The sequence below is a fragment of the Coturnix japonica genome, chromosome 8, assembly GCF_001577835.2.
Source record: "Coturnix japonica isolate 7356 chromosome 8, Coturnix japonica 2.1, whole genome shotgun sequence".
Classification (NCBI taxonomy): domain Eukaryota; kingdom Metazoa; phylum Chordata; class Aves; order Galliformes; family Phasianidae; genus Coturnix; species Coturnix japonica.
This window is the reverse complement of record NC_029523.1, coordinates 21720092-21737342: the sequence shown is the minus strand read 5'-3', so window position 1 is coordinate 21737342 and position 17251 is coordinate 21720092. Positions and strand designations below refer to the sequence as shown.

Genomic DNA, 17251 nt, shown 5'->3' with positions numbered 1-17251 from the left:
AGATACGTCTTTTGTTAAGTGTACAAACACGAGGCGGTACAAGGAGTGAGATCCGCTGCGGCTGTTTCTGTTCATCATCAGCTCTTTGTTCCCCCACCCTCTGCCCAGTGGCAGTTTCCTAAAGTAGAGGGGACAAAACTCAGGCAGGAATGTGGCAGCAGCATCCCCCTGCTCTGCGCATGTTGCTGCACCAGGAGGCTCAGCTCCTTGGGGTGCTGCCTTCCATAGAGAAGGCTGCGACGCTTCTTAGCAGCAGGTGCTTACAGAGCTGCGTTTTTGTTCTGGCTACGCTGCCTGCCGTGCTTACAGCGCTGCTCGCTGCAGTGCAGCCGGTACTGTGCCTTTTTTTGTCTGTTTATGTAAAAAGAGCTGCTGCACTGACTGCTGCTTCACCAACAGTCGCTGTATTTTTTGTACAGAACTAGGCTTTCACAGCTCTTCCAGGTGACGGGAAGGAGCCACTCTGTGCTGTGTAGAAAACCGGATTAGGGCTAGTTTCAGGAATGCTTTTAATTAGCAGCATACAAAAAAATGGTACCAAATACATTCGTGTGCTTCAATCTCTGTGAGCCAGCAGCCACGAGTGACCTCAGAGGAGGGAGGTGCTGCACGGGGCGGTGCAGTGCGGCTGTGGGGCTGTTGGAAGGCAGGGCTGCAGGCAGGAACGAGTGCAGAGCAGTTGGGCAGCGCTGCCTCTGTCCTCCTGGGCAGATGAAGACAATACAGTATTTAGTTTTTAATTTCAATAAATTTAATATACAAAACTACATGTTGAAAATAAAAATATAATATGCAGTTTTTTGCAGTGTTAACTAACTGAATTTTAAAAGTACAATTTTTTTTTTCTCTAAAACAAGTACTCGTTTCTTAACAACATGGTAATTAAGGTCATTTCAAAGGCTATGGTTGAAGCAAACGTGTCAGTCACCAGTTGGTAGCGTTTTGCACAAATGTAACCCAAACTCAAATGACTTCTGGGGCAAAGGAAGAGAAGGGAAAGATTTTTCACCTCTTTTACTGCATTATTAAGCAGAACAATGAAACTCAGGTCACTGGGAGCTGCTGCTGCTGTGGCGAAGCTGGAGTGCAGGCTGGGGAAGGAAGATTTTCTTACTTTGTTTACGGAACTCTCTTCCAGATACCAAACCTCACCTGCACCACGTAGTGCTGTGCTGTGCCGGGTGCAGGAGGAGGCTGACAGTCACCTTAGTGCTGCTCCACTGCACAGATACGTAGGGAGGCTGTTTGTTGCTTAAGGTTTGTTTGGCCATCGTGAAACATGCAGCCACCTTTCCCAGCTGCCAGAGTTACGGCTGTACTGGGTGATACCTCATGGGTAAGTGTTGCTAACACGCAGCTCTTGCTGGCCAGCTTTTCTCTCTGCACTGGGACCCCAGCAGCGTGGCCTTTCTTCCTGGAAACACTGGCTGCTCACAGCTGTCACCTGCTATAGATCTGTAAAGCGTTTTTACAAAGCAGTAGCCATTTATTCACAAATGCACTCTGTACATATATGGTGCTGGCTTTACATGAGATACATCACTGTGTACAGTTACCTTTTCCTTTGCCCAGCTAATGCTGTATATTTGTTTAAAAAACATAGCGTTGGTCTCACGGTAGCCTTGGATTTCTTCTACTTGGAAGGATGCCTGCATCGCTCATACACTGCAGGAACAAAATGATCCCCACTGCATCCAGCAGAACTGATTGCAAGTAGGGGACAATGCAAGGTCTGAGATACTGTCTGCAGTGTAAGTAGTTTCCCTTTCCCCACTAATCTTCTGTATAGACAGCAGGGGGAAAATGTTCACCCCCTTCCTGGGAGGGGTTCGGAGCTGCTTTCCCTGGCCCACCAGGCAGCCCCTGCTCCTCAGCAGCTTCCCACTGGAACGATTCCATTTGGGCAGACTATGGAATCACAGTTCTTGTAGCTGTGTCAGTTCCAGCTCCACACTGCGGTGCCAGCTGGGAGCAGCTGCCTCCCCAGCACCCTCCCAGGTGAGACCACGAGCTCTGGGCCACGTGCAGGGTTTCAGAGCTGACCAGTGAGCCTTTTTCAGCAGAACATGCAGAAACAGACACTCTATGCTTTTATCACAGGTAAGCTTTTACATGGTGCTGCTAAGAAGTGCGAGCTGTCTTGTATTACATGACACTAGCGTTACACTACAGCGTACAGCAGGGAGGAGACTTAAAGCTGCCCTGGGTGTTTCTTTAAAAAGCAGGACCTACTGGGGTAAGGGGTAATAACTGCACTTTAGGACAATTCCTCTGCTTGGGACAGGTATCTGAAATTCAAACAGGTTTGTAAACAAAGCAGAGATAACAGAGGTGTTGTAGAAGGTTACAGAAATCGGCTGAGGTGACGAGTTTGTCGTTGTTTTCTTTACAGTAAATAGAGCGGGGGAGAAAAGTAAACTAGCCTATGTCACACACAACTGCAGCGTATGTAATACTGCGTTCTGAGACACCTGCCCTTCTCACATACAAACATAGTTATGGCTGGGTAATCGTTCCACATCTCCAAGGGCTGCTCCAGACACATTTCAACCAATAATCTGGTCAAAATAATGTAAACGTTATTTTTTAATGTCTACAGAATAACCACAGACGGCATTATGATGAGGTCAGAATGGAGGTTTTGATTGTTGTTTCTTACTTGTCCATCTACAAACAGTACAAGATGGGAGTTTCACATTTTATTTACGCCCCAGTGATCTTTGCACTCGTTTGAGCATTTACAGTCGTGTACTCTAAGTCTGGAAACACGAGCATTTTTCTAAACAGTAACAGAAGTTATTAGCTGCAAGGATAGCATAGCCATGTTGTAGTATAGAAGCTGCCCTGATCCTCTGGTTGTTGACAATGCATAGAAGATTTAGAATTATGGAACAACTGTCCCTCCCGCCACCCCCCACCTCCCCTTAATAGTGTTACCAAAAGCTTAATTTCTCCAGTTTTAAAGTGCAAATGATTCAGATACAACTGCTGCTGGAACAGGTCTGAACAGAAAATGAAGTCCTCTTATGAGATGTTTTCCAGAATATAAAAGATGAGCTCCATTATGACTGGCCCCTCACTCAACTGACACGCCCCTCCATGAATCACTGGAACTAAGGCACTGTCCAGGTCATTCATGTACTGAGAAGGCAGTGGCTGTCCATTACTCCCAGCTTGATAACCAACCTAAAAAATACAAAGCAACAACAGTGGGTTTTACACAGAAGGGGAGAGCAGGCTGGGGGTAGTGAGGGCAGTGCTGTGCAGGAGGATGAGCTGTGTGTGATGCCCCCATCTCAGCTGGGGGGAAGTCGGGCCCATGTACCCCAACCCTAACCCTGGTCTTCTCTGTTCCCACTGACTGCCTGGGGGAAAAAGCAGCTTTTTCTTATCCCCCACTGTTCTACCAAATCAGAGCTTCCAGAGCAGCAGGAACCATACCCTGCACTATCAGATTAAGCCATGCAGTGTTTAAGACCTGGATGATGCTAAGCACACTTCACTCAAGGCAAGGCCAGCTGGTGTGCCAAAAGCCCCTTCTCTCTGCTTGTAGTGTTTGCTGCAGAGCTCTCTCAAGGGAAGCTCCCATCTGTTTCTCTGCCTCATAAGCAAAGTGATCTTTTAAGAACAGCCATACTTGTAAACAATATTTTATGCTCACACCACAACACATTTATTCTACTCCCTTCTTCAGCTCCTGGTGGAAAGGCCCAGCTTACAGCATCTCTCAGCAGGTCTCTCTGGCCCACACCTCCAAGGGCTGCTCCAGGTTTGACTACAGAGCAGGAGCTGCTACAGGCTCACTGTTAATGATGGTTCATGCACTGGCTCTCCCATGGCAACAGACTGCCCCAAACATCACCTAACAGCAGTACCAGACAAGCATCCCAGTACTGGTGGTACTTCAGCCAACCAAATGGTTTGAGGCAGTGTATTCATTATATTCTTTAGGGCTTGGGGAAGCAACCAACCAGCACCAGCCATTAAGCTGGAACTGTTCAAGACTTACTTGATCTGAGTCGAGAGTAACGCGCAGACCAAGCTTAGTCATGCCGTCTTCTTTCAACAACTTCAGATGAGGACAGAGAGCCAAACAAAAGGCTTTTGCCACGTTTTCAGTCAGTCGGCTGTGATCAGCTGGGTCACTCAGCCCGCTGTGCTGCTCATCGTTCTCCAGGAAAAACACCTGAAGAATTAAGATACAGAACATGAAGTTAATTAAACGCCATTCAAAGCTTTTTTTGAAAGAAGGCCTCAAGAAAAGCTTCTTGAGGAACATCAGTAAAAGACCCTAGGGTCAAACTACCCCTCAAACAACAGATAACTATACAGAGGTTTTCCAAAGCCTTCTGGTTCCATCTAAAGCTTCTTTCCAGAAAGGCACCACCTATTGTACGCTGTTTGCTTTTAAACAGGTGCTCAGTGCAGAAAATCCACACTTTCACCCTGAGGAAGAAATGTGTATTGCTGTCACTAACCCTGCAGGTAGATCTGGGAATAGAAGAGTAGCACAGCAAGCTGTAGGAAGAATAGATTTGGTTCCTGCTGCTCCCTAATTTTGGTAATGGAGGGAGTGCAGGATGAAGAAAGACTGCTGGAGTTGCAGGCCCCAAATGCTCCATTTGCCTCACTTACCTCTGTCCATCGGATGACCTTTCCATTTGCCTTGTACTCTGAGCCATGAAATATCTTCACACTTGTTATAGACTCCATTGATTTGCCATCAATAGGGCTGACAACACTGCAGAAGTGGAGGGAGAAGGGTAAATTCCTACTTAGCGGGAAATATTAATAGAGGACATTGTAAAGGAAAAGTATCTCACAGATCAAAGGACAGGACAGTGCCCCTGGTACACCTAGACTTCAATAGAATTGCTGCAGGTTGTTTTCATAACTGCAACTTGAACCACTACAACAAAGCAACTTATCACATCAACTAAATGGGGCACAGACCAAAACCAGCCTCAGCAGGGAACTCCTTGAACAGAGGGTGCCAAAATAAGTGACCCTGTGTACAGCTGCAATGCTGATACTAAGCCTGGATGTTCATAATAAGGGAAGAGCCAAGAGGCACAGCAGTCCTGCTGTCTGCTGCAACCCCAACCCTCTGACATGTGGAGCTCAGGATGGAGCTTCCTGCAGGTTTCCAGCTTAGCTCTGCACCAGGATTGAACTCAGGTGTAAAAAGAGCAACAGGATGTGCTTCAAATGATTTGCTTTTTAGCCATTTGTAATGTTGGTGGAGGCCCGTGATACCTTAAAACACTGCTTATACACCACAGAATGTGTTCTGTAACATTTAATTACAGAACCTGAGACTGACACGGTGTCTGTACATACAGAAAGGCCATCCCTTTAGACGCTGATTCCTTACGAGGCTGTACCCATCATAACAGCATTTTTCCCCCTTAAGTACTTAAACTGCCGTGTACGCTTTTCTTTTGGCTTAACCATCGAAGCACAGCATTTACTGCTGGTGTTCAGCAGTTTCTCTTCCAGCACAACTTAATGCACACAAAGCAACAAGAGCATGAACTGACCATAACACGCAGGGATCAGCATTGAGTGCTGGAGAGATTCCAGTAACTGGTTGTGAGCAACGGGAAAATAATCCGCAGCACTGACAACTCTTAATTGATGCCCCAAAGCTCTGGTGTCTCAAGCTCCACTTTCATTACGTTTAATTGCATCTTATCACTCAAAGTAGAGGTATAAGCTTATAATTCACACTTAGTCCAGTCACCTTATAAAATCAAATCCATTCAAATTTTTAACAAATTCAGTCACATAATGTCTTGCTTACCCCTTATTGAAGTTTTTATCATCTTCTACCCACTGAATGTGAACGTGTTCCTGAGGATCTTCAGCATCTACTTTGCCACAGGTGATGGTGAAGTCTTTCATCTCTCTCAAGGCCTGCCTCAGAGAGTCCATGTTCTCTGCAGTTATCTGGACCATTACTCCATCTGGGGAACCAAGAAATCCTCATAAGCCAAAATAAATCACAATGAGCAGACAGTATAGAACAGAAAAACATCCTTCCTCTTGTAAGCAACACTGAAACATGTTGGAAATCCATTCTGACACTACACAAGCCCATTCCTGAACCCTCTGATCCCTAAAAGATGGAACAAAAAGCACAACGGGTGGGGTTTTTTCCTAAGTAAGATGAAGCTGAACCAGCAGCTTCATTCAAATGCTCAGGGCTTAGCTGAGCAGTGCTAAGGGGGAAGCAGCACATATGAAGCAAGCAGTTCAGTTCTTACCTTCTACTATACTGGATTTGGCAAGGTAGCCTGACGAGGATTTTAAAGCTCCACTGAACACAAAGAAGCTGGCACCAGTCACTGCAACAACAACCAGAGTGATTTAGTGAGGCTTTCATCAAGACAATGCCTCACACAACAATCAGGTACAACAGCTCCATCACCCAAAGAGGCGATTAACAGAAATCAGAACAAGTGCTGCTCAGTGCTTTACATGCTTGGACATAGAAAGGCAAATCATCCAGCCACCTTCTGGACAGCTGTTTTATCAGCCTAAATGCCGGTATTTCATCGCTCTCCCCAGTAATGCCTTTAAGTTTCAAAACTGTTAATTTAGGGTAACCAATTACATCACCCTAAAAGTTCTCACACAGGCAGCAAAAGACTGTGATCTGCTTATAGCTCACACTAACACCAACCAGTGGAAAAACAGCCAGCTCATTTAGAATAAAATTCTCTTAAAGGACCACCAAGCATCACAGAATACTCGCTGGAAGTCCCTCTATTCATCCCATGTGTAAAACAAACCACACCCAGATAAAACCAGCAGTCCTGAAGTGATGTCCCATGTCAGTACACTCAATGCATATGGGGATACTTGGAAAACAAAAGCTGGCCTGTATCTTGCTTCTTCTCATTTGGTGATAGTGTAAATGTCTCTGCCAGGTAAAGCCTGGAAATGAGATGATCTGACAGAGGCGAACACATCTTTGAAGCTACGTTATTTAAACACTGCTGCTGTTGTTTATTTCTGTTCACATCTCCCCCCTCCTACTAAACCCATCTTCCTCCTTTTGCACAGCCTACAGGGCAAGCACAGGCAACAACACTCCCACCTCTAGTCTCCAACAAGGCCAAAGACTGCTGTCATTTTTCATATACAGAAGTTGTGTAAGGCAGTCACAGCACTTCTGGAAATGTGCATGTCCCAAGCTGCACTGTGCAAACAGTATTACCACATTTACAAGGGAGCAAGCTGTAATATGCTTCATTTTGTGTCTGCTTGGTCTATGAAGCTGCCAGAATGCCTCTCAGACTAATTCAGAACAGCACTACTGACCTAGGAAGTGTGATGAGGGCTGCACACAGGACACAAACAGCAGCGTGCCCCTGGATGCCTTACTGTGCTGGGGGGGGTAAAGGCAGAGAGCAGCGCAACACGCTACTCTGCGTGTCCAAACCTAACTCACAAAGCTGCCCACTCAGGAAGGCCAACAGTCAGATGATTTTCTCTGAACTAGAGCAGAAACAGTGAAATACAGACAAGCCCAATCCTGACAGATTCACCAAGCAACGTGTGGCATCACTGTAAGAACAACAGCAAAACAGAAGTTATACAGAGAACCGTGATCCAATGGCCTCACGAGCCCCAGTCTCACCCTTCCTCGACTGATTGTGGATGCTGATGGCCTGCGTCTGGTAATTCCCATCATCATTCTGAACGCACACCAGATGCGAGTCTGCTTTCTCATTGAAGCACGCTCCCCCTGCTAGAACATGCTCGTTGGATTTGTTCATGGCTTTCATCATCTGCAAACAAAAAGGTTTATGCCATTCTTACCCTGTTTGTCAAGCAATACCATGTAAGGGTTATTCTTGGAACGGTTCATTCAGACAGTGAAAATTAAGAGTGCTTGCAGTCTCATGTCAGACAGACTCCAGTACTCAGAACCATAACCTGCACTTGAAAAGACAGTTCAGCTCTCATTTAATCTAGATGCTTTAGTGTCACCTCTCAAGTAATTAGGATAACTGGTAGGAAGGACAGATGACCTACAAAGTGGCTGTTTTATAAAACATCCAAGGGAAAAAAATATTAGTAAAATATTGGGAGGAAATATCTGGTTAGTTGACGCTACTAGAGCCAATGATCCCCATTTTGTTTCTGACGATGAGATTTTTTATCTGAAACAAACACTGAGGAGTCACCTGTCCTGGAACTTGTTTCAAAACTAAAAATGATGTATTTGATTTAAAGAAAAAAAGAGGGGAAAGAGGGTCGAGTGATTAAATTACACCTCAGAGAGAAGGAAAATGCTGACATCTCCTAAGAGCTCTCACAGTCCAATCCTCTGCTTCCTGTACCTGATAAGCAAGCACGCCCTGCACATCACATTTATCCTTTTAAGTCTAATATAATACCTTAATTAGAGTGTCAGAACATCAGCTGATGCTCGCTGTTGACAAACATGCACAGGTGTAATGTTTAGGGAGGAAACTTAATTAAGACTCTGCATCAGACAACAGTGTAGTTCATTATCTATTTATCATGGCATGTTCCAGAAACAAGAATTGAGCTCAACAGCACCTCTATGGAGCCCTGTAGTTGCCTTCAGCATGGGAAGAAACAACAGGACATGGCCACAGTATCTTCTAACAGGGCAACTTATTAACAGTGATACCCTCCCTGGAAGGATTTGCAACTGAGTATCACTAGAAGGCCTAGAAAAGTAAAATCATCTTGAAGAAAAGCTATAAATTTAACAGAGAAATGTCTATGAATATTGAATTTGTTAATTACAGTCTGAATTTTCCACATTTAATCCATGCATGAGATTTAGAACGAGTTCTTCATTTTCAAGACAGTTTGAGTGACGGTCTTTTCTAATGAAATACTGCTTTGCACAGAGAAAAAGGGAAGGTCTTGTGGCCTAATTCATCTTAATTCAAAGTACACTCGGATGAAAAATCTCTGCTATTTCAACCTTTCAGCTGAGTCGCAGGCAATAAGGTTACATAAATAACACTTTCTTCCTTTAAAAAGCCCGGCCCTTGCTTTACGCTGCAAAGAGAACCTGAGCACAATGCAGAACTGATCCAGAGCAACCTGTAAACATCAGGCACAGCTGTACAACACAGGAGTGGAAAGCTAATGAACTTTTACCTCCTAGTTCACCCCAAGTGTCAGGTTTGTCAACTCACCTGCTCAAGTCAAAATGGTGTTTGCAATCCTCTAATGCTTTCTATTCTTCACAATACTTAAAACTCAAATTAAAAAAGTGCAGAAATAGCCTTTCCTGTTTTATTAACACTAAACAGAACTGCATTCTTCCTGTGGAGCCATCAACGCTCGCTCTCAAAATAAGCATCATGAATGTACTGACTGATTTTGAGGCAGTTTTCCCCAGTGACAGTGATAAGAATAAAATTCCTTTAGACCCCAGATCTTTCAACCACAAAGAAACGGCAAACAAATACATTTCTTTTAAGCATTACCTCATTGTATCTGTTGCTGGGAATTTTGATGCTGGTTTTTCTGACTTCCATATCAACTACTAAACCTTGGACCACTGGCAGCGTGTACTGATAATTTCTGAAATCCTGGCAATTAAAACAAGTGTTTAGAAGTTATGCACGTTCCTCATCATTAACACAGCAGGTTTCGTAACTGTCCTAGTGACCAATCAGCTGCCTCATAACAATAACTGTAATCAGTAACTTGAAAAGCAGGGAGGGAGGGAAACATCACAGCTTGTAACCTACATAATCAAAGTACACCAATGAAAGAACATCATCACGTCTGTTACACACTGTTACTCCACTCATTTTCTTACATCAACATTAATATTCTCCAGCCTTGAACGCCATCACTGTGTATAAGAAAATTTGTTCTCCATGTTCTGTTACATTACTGGATATTTAGCTTTTCCAGCAATAACATGGAGTCACACATTAAAGAATTTTCAATACTGAAAATATCAGCAATGTTGGAAAAGCCAGCAAGTTCATTTCAGTTGAAGCTCTGTATAATCACAGCGCTGCAGATAAACACTGTGACAACCCAGCACCGCCGAGGAAGTGATCAAAGCAATTGCTGCACTTACGGCCAGATCCAACCATCCTCCATTGGCCAAGGTGGGGGTGTTGTTTTGGGAGCCTCTCCAGGTCACATGCTGTCACAGGCTGACAGCCAATACCAGAAGTGTCAGGCAATTCACCCAAATGCCCACCATTCATCTAGGCATAAGCAACTACTATGAGCAACAGGAGCCCAGTCCTGCTCACACTGACTGATGCACATCAATGGAACATGGAAACAGACTCAGCACTTACAGCAAGGAGGTTCATAATGGTGTGTCCGGTCTCTCCAAACAAAGGTTTACGAAATCTGACACTAAAAAGCGGGCATGGATAAACTAGGATAAGATAAAACAGAAAAAGTCATATTCAATTTATATACTGAGATTCTGAAAAAACAGACTCAAATGCAATCACCTCAAGATGCTTCTTGGAAATGGCTTCTCCCTTTTTTATGGTCATCCTGTCTCTCATCACTACAGCACACTAAAGCCTTCAGCTTGTTGCTGACATATGTGACATTCAAGTGACAACACTGAGATTATTTTATTTTCTGTTTCCATAACCTCATTAAAGCGTGGCAAATTCTCTATAGAAGTATGTAAAAGAGAATTAAAGGGATATTTACAGTATGACAACCATGTGAAATATCTGCATTCCTTGGCTGACTTAGCCATGCTTGTACAACATCCGATGCAATTCAATGTGCAGTGTATGGATGTGGCTCCATTACATTACGTTGCAGCAGAAGTGATAACTGAGCCTGAAATATGACTCACGCAGTCATACACAACATCAGTGGTTGCTAAACACAAACATGAAGGAAGTTTCCTAAACTATCCTCAAGCAACCACTCACCAAAGTGCCACACATCTGCACAGCTTCTAATGCAGTCACAAGGAGCTGCAAAATGCTCTACAGGTTCGATCATGATTTCCTTATGAACTACAGATCTGTACAATGAGGCATCTGGAAAGTACCACAACTCCTGCACAAGCACCGCACTGCTGACCTACTCAAATACAGCATCCTGATGCAACAAGAAGTGGGGTCATGCCAATTAAAGCAGCAGACAACCAGGACAGCGAACTCCTGGCCTGTCATGGTGGACAAACTTCCAGCAGCCTCCAGTGATCATCAATGTGTTGTGAAGACTTTATCCCGTTCTAGCTGTTAAGACTATTTAGCTGAAATGTTCTCTCCAGACTTGTTTTTATTAGTGGCAACACAAATTTCCAAACAAGCTGCCACATCAGCTGCCCTGTGCGTGTGTTCTCTGCATAATAAGCACAGGTTGTGTTGGTTTTTTTTTACAAAATTAAAGGCAAACACTCTTTTTCAGCTTGGAAAGAACATAACAGGACAAATGAGAGCCTTTGATGTAACTACACCAGCTAAATCAGACCTGTTCTGCACAGTTCTCCTTTTCAGGTCACCAAGTGAACGACAGTTGCTCAGAATTAGATCTGTTTCCACAAAAACTCAATCTATTACAGTTTGAAAAAGGCTGTAGGTCATAACAAGACCTCAGGGCTGCCGTGCTGTTACCTGGATGCAGTATGGGTATGGAACACCAGTGATGATAACTTTTACCTGCCTGCTGAAATTCACACTGCTTTGGCAGGTAGCAGTTCAGGGCTGGGTGTGTGTGTGTGCTCTAAACCAGAATACATTATCCTACAGGAATAATTGCAGCTAGAAGAACACACATTACTTACGTCTGTATTCAGCTCCAAGTCTCAGCATCAGCCGAATGGGGAACACTTTAGCCCAGGGCGTCTCCCATTTCTGAATGAGGATGCCAAACAAGTAGGGTGGGGTTGGGAGCACCAGGTCCTGCAGGGACTGATACGTAGCTGCAACGTACAAGAACCCTCCGTGTTCTTTGCTTCCCAGAAAGCTCTGGCTGAAAAAGGAGTGTCCCAGGTTGCCAACAACATTACCTATGAATTAAAAATGCTCGTTACATCACTAGATTGAGAGCTATATCAAGAATAAGAGTTCTACAGGATGGAGGAAAAAAAAAACACACAACTTTGCTTCATAAAGCATTATTGCCCATTAATCACACAAGAAACTATTTGCTGCACACAGAGGCCCAGGTTCCTTAGGGTAAAACGGTGAAATCTATTATGGAATAATGCACAGACTGAAGGAACCAAAGCCATGGCACCTCCCTGCTGGATCCAGCTCTGGTGGCAACAGAGTTGCTCACTATCACTGGCAGAAATACAGATTTGTAAGAAAACATGCACAAATACCATCATTTCTGCTCCAGACTGAGCCACGCTTGTAAATGTTAACAGGACAGTACATACAGTGTTAATGCCCTCACCTGCCTCTCCTTTTTCTCCTCCTTTTCAGCCATAAATGCATACAATTACATTGTAAAATATATGCAATGCCTACCAGTTTTCCAAGGAAAACAGCAATATCTTGGCACGTATTTTGTTTAAGAAAGGAGCATACATTCTATTTTGCAACCAACTGAGGTTGGTGTGATTCAGCAACATCTTCATGGCTCTTAAAAATGACTCAGTGAATTAAAATCAATTTAAAAAGAAATTAAAAAATGGGTGGAGGGTGGGGAAAGAACAGTGAAGTGCTTTGACCATTCCTGTCCTCTGCCTGTTTCATGAAGATCTGCCTGTTTCAACTAGTCTGAGAGGTGAAATGGAGGGGGTGATACATCCCAAGGACAGCTGAGGAGCAGAAGGGCAGTTCAGGACAGTATCGCTGCCTGCACCTTTCTGCTGGCACCACAGAAGTGCTCAGTGAAAGCCTGTTTGGTGCCTCCCAGACACTCAAGAGATTTCAGCTGCAGAAGCTGCTGCTGATTGAACCAAATTTTCAGAGCCAGCTGAGCTGAGGAGGTGCACGCACAGTGAGATGCTGGATGCCCGCGGGCTGTCCTTTCATTTAGGCAAACCACCAGAGAGTCTCTCTGTCATATGGAAGATCTGGGTCACTTTAAGAATTGCACATAAGAGTATTTATTTAATTAGTGTATTTTTATGTAAAACGCAACTGAGACAAGCACAGGGGAGAAGAACCACTAATTTTCACTCCAATTTTTCTTCTTTGATGCTCTTAAATTCCAAAAATGTTTATGCTGGAATGACCGAATAGATCTTAAAGTTTATTATAGCATCCAACGCAATGTTTAGCATCGTGGCAAAGAATCACAGTGTAATTCCAACAGCACGCAAATAACCAGAAGAGCTGATCACAATTCTCCATGGGAAGATGTGAATGTAAATAGTGCTGATTTGCTCTCAAAGAAAAACAAAAGTAAGCTGAGGGAGCGTGGTGTGGTTGATCATTTGATCACACTATTCCTAAGGAACTGCGTGGGCCCGGGGCTCCCGTCCAGACTTGTGGGCCTCTACAAAAACCCCAGGCTTTCCATGCATGTAGGCAGAGGGACTGCTAGGTAGGAGGTTCTGCTCCTTCCTCCCCTGCTTCATAATAGAGCATCTGTATTTAAGGCAGAGAAGGGAGAGGTGCTGTCCTGCTTCTTCAACATGCACACATCAGCAGTTTCTCCCTCTTAGACATGCTGAGACAGACACACAAACGCTGCATCTTGAGCAAAAAGACAGGTCACAGAAATGTAACTATGACATCCTCAGAAGAGAAAAATGATGATGAAGTTAAGCCTGCTTAAATTCTGTAACTCAGAACAGCCTAAAAACAGCACATTGACACGTGTAAATGCAACTAAATAAATCAGGCTTCAGCAGCACAGGCACCTCTTTGCCAGGGTCAGGCTCACTCCTGGCTTGCTGCTACCCCAAGTAGCTGAGTTTTAATTTGATGGATACACTCAGCCCAGAGCTGACACCATCAACATGGATTCCAAATTCCAAAACTCTGGCAGCGGTTACAACCTCTGCAATGCTCAGCCGTAATGTAAAGCAGTCATTCATTAATCTGAAAAACTAACACGATTAATAAAGCTACAGCAAATGTTGTCGGCTTCTGAGAAGTGCTGCCCCTGCCCATCTGCAAATGCATTTCTGTCAGCCTGTGCTGTGACACTGCAGCCTGCACAGTGACTACTCTGCTAATACCAGCAAGATGCTGCAGTTGGTACAAGTGCAACCTAATGTATCAACTCATGTTCACGAAAGATTTTCTCTGATCAAAAATAGCTTCTGGCACCTTTCTATCTCAAGTCGTTTGCTTTTGCAGTTCCCACCTACCCTCAGTAATTTCCTCTTCATTTATATTTCCTTTTTTTCCCTTCCCATATGTTCTTATCGAAACAGAAGCTACAGACCTGATAGTAAAATTAGTTGATGATGTTCTTGGTTCCAAACAACATGACCAGAATAATCAGTACTTAAAAGGAAATTATGAACAGGACAGTGACAGCCCTTCAAAATGGTCTGATAGCAACAGAACCAGAGGGAATGGGTTCAAACCAAAAACAGGGGAGACTGAAGTTAGATGTTAGGAGGGAATTCTTTATTCAAAGTGTGGGGAGGCACTGGCACAGACTGACCAGGCAAACTGCAGGTTCCCCATCCCTGGAGGTGTAGAAGCCCAGGTTGGGCTGCCTGCTCTGTGCGGTGCAACCCTGCTTGGGGCTGGAACTGGCTGGACTTTAAGGTCCCAATCCAAAGCATTCTGTGATTCCAGGAGAATACCATATACTTCATGACATGAGATATTGTCCAATGGGATGACAAAGCAGTCAGACATTTCTAGTTGTGACTGATGCCAAGTGCTGCAGCAGGGGACGACTACTTATTTTTTTCTGTGTCAGGAGATGGCGTTTCAATACTCACAGCAGTACTGAAGGCTTGAGATGCCTTAACAAGTTTTTCAGCTAAGAGCAATATGAAAAAACCCTCAGAGTGAAATCTGACTCTCCACTGTTCAGCACTTTGCTACCACAAACACAGCACTACCCATTATTCCTACCGAAACAAGTGTCTCACAGTATAAGCTCCAAGATGTTACAACAAGAGGACAAACTATTGTGATTAGGCAGTTTTGCTGCAAGTCACTATTCATGAGAACATGCAACAGCTTGCTCTGAGTAAAGCATGGGAAGAATCAAGGAAGTGCCCTTTTCACCCAGCAAATCCAAATGAAAAAGCCACCCTGGGCTTCTTCTACAAGTATTTCTACTCTGTCTGAGGGCTGTCTGCCATTCATGTCACATCTCTGAAGGCAGCTCCAAGTGAAGGCCCCACTGATAAGTTAACACATACTTACTTTTCTCAGTAAATTCCCATTCGCTTTTTATTTATGTGGACACAAAGCACTTAAACCTGTCATACTGCTACCTTAAATAAAGGGGAGCTATTACCAGTGTGACAAGGTCAAACCAGCCCACTGCACCGCCACACATTAGGAGCACACAACTGTATTTCAGAAGCTTGTACAGAAAGTGCAGCTGTCAGAAGAACCCTCAGAAAAAGCTACCCCTCCTCAAAAACATATTTAGTTTACAAAATATGACAACTTCCTTTCTAAAGAAGTAACTGTGAATAGAAAGTGAAGAGAAAGGTGCCTTCTCTTATATTAAATTCTAGCACATTACATCAGACAATTAAAACTATTTAGGAAGGACCATAAATCTGCACAATGCATCTAAAGCAGCTCTACAGAAAGCTTTTATTCCTTCCCCAGCTATATTGGGTTACCCTGTATATATCCTTAATCCCAAGCAGCTCTACAAATTCCTTTAAAACAAACAAGCTTTACCCACTGATGTGGCTTTACTTTCAGAAACAATCCATACTGTGTTTTAATTCCTTGCTTAAGTGCCTTCCTCCCAGCAGCTTGACAGTCCCTTCTGGGTTCAAGTACAATAGTTTATACCAGAAAAGGTAAAGAATAAAGGTATTCTTGTGTTCCTCTATTGCACTCAGTGTATGATGAAGCCACCTCAATGTTTTACCAAAAACTGTTGAGGTTAAATTCCTGATAGATACTCCGTACTGTTCAGTACTAACATCTCATCTCAGAGAAAGCACACTTGGAGGAGAAACAGCTGCATCCTTCTGACCTCATTCCACCATCACCAGTAACAGACAAGATCTGCCAAGTATCTAACACCATGCCAACATCCTGAGCATTCAAATATCCTATTCCAGCAGCAAGAAATGCAAAGCAGGACTCACCTGGGATCGATCTTGCCAGATGGGTTTTCTTCAAGAGCAAACAAGCACATAAACCAACACAAACCCAGTCAGCTTTACACAAAGGTCCACAAAGAGACACAGAAAATACAGGATTGTGGATTTAACTTAATCACACCACACACCTGTAGCAGATGCCGTTATTGAAATGAAAATTCAAAGTTCTGATTATACTGAGCATCTTTGTATTGAAAAATATCAGCATGTAATTTGGAAAGAACTTACTCCTACTGGCAACAGGTGCAATGTTAAGCTGGTCTCTGCTCACAGTACCCTTAAGACTTCTCAATGGATCTTATGTTTTAGTTACCAGCTTACTTAAATAAAACCAGGCTAAGTGGAAAAAAAGCAAACGTAAAACTATGCTTGGGATAAAACATCCACAACCATCAAGATGCCATTTGCTCTTCAAGCAGTTCCATATTTGCCTTTTCATTACAAAAGTGACAGTGGCATTCACCATTTCCCACCAAGGAGCTCAGGTGCTCAGGGTGGATCTGGCAGCTCCGTATTAATGTACCCAACTGCTTCAAAGCGCTCAAAGCATTTTCTAACCATCTCCCTCTGAATAACACCATCATTAGAAGATAAAGCACTGTCAATGGAGCAAGGTTTGGAAAGTTACTTGTTTCCAGTGTATGTTAAATCCATTATGCCATGCAATAACAGCACATTCTGAACCTGGTAACCTCTCTGGACAAGACGACCTCTGTTGAGTAAAGACATTTCAGGAGACAAAGAGCTTTCTCATTATTTTGTTAAAGCACTGGATTCTGTCACTGCACAGCACTTCACTTAACACGCAGAACCGTTCAGAAATGTACTGTCAGCATATGACCTAAATGTGATGCAATTTCACCTCTGGAAAACTAGTTTTATTTTTGCATCAGAGAAACCAAATAAAAGTTCTTCCTCCCCATGCAACAATTTTTGAATTATAAGGTGCAATCAACAGTTATGAGCAGAAGACTATTTACTCAGCACATATAAAACATATATGGGTTTACATCACACAACCTTGTGACTGAGACA

General features: G+C 43.6%; 1 protein-coding gene across 2 annotated transcripts in view; it reads right to left on the bottom strand.

Moving 5' to 3' along the window:
* Nucleotides 1-728: 728 nt before the first annotated feature.
* Nucleotides 729-17251, bottom strand: part of ZFYVE9 (zinc finger FYVE-type containing 9) — a 49077-nt gene continuing 32554 nt past the window's right edge. Inside the window, exons 11-19 of one of the 2 annotated variants that reach the window (XM_015870564.2) lie at nt 11783-12007; nt 10320-10402; nt 9483-9587; nt 7646-7796; nt 6267-6347; nt 5804-5966; nt 4636-4741; nt 4010-4186; nt 729-3186 (exon numbers count right to left, since the gene is read on the bottom strand). In XM_015870564.2, the coding sequence (XP_015726050.1) occupies nt 3025-3186; nt 4010-4186; nt 4636-4741; nt 5804-5966; nt 6267-6347; nt 7646-7796; nt 9483-9587; nt 10320-10402; nt 11783-12007 (1253 nt within the window). In that variant the 3' untranslated portion in view covers nt 729-3024. The remainder of the gene's footprint in view (nt 3187-4009; nt 4187-4635; nt 4742-5803; nt 5967-6266; nt 6348-7645; nt 7797-9482; nt 9588-10319; nt 10403-11782; nt 12008-17251) is intronic. The other variant, XM_015870563.2, reaches the window with a different exon arrangement.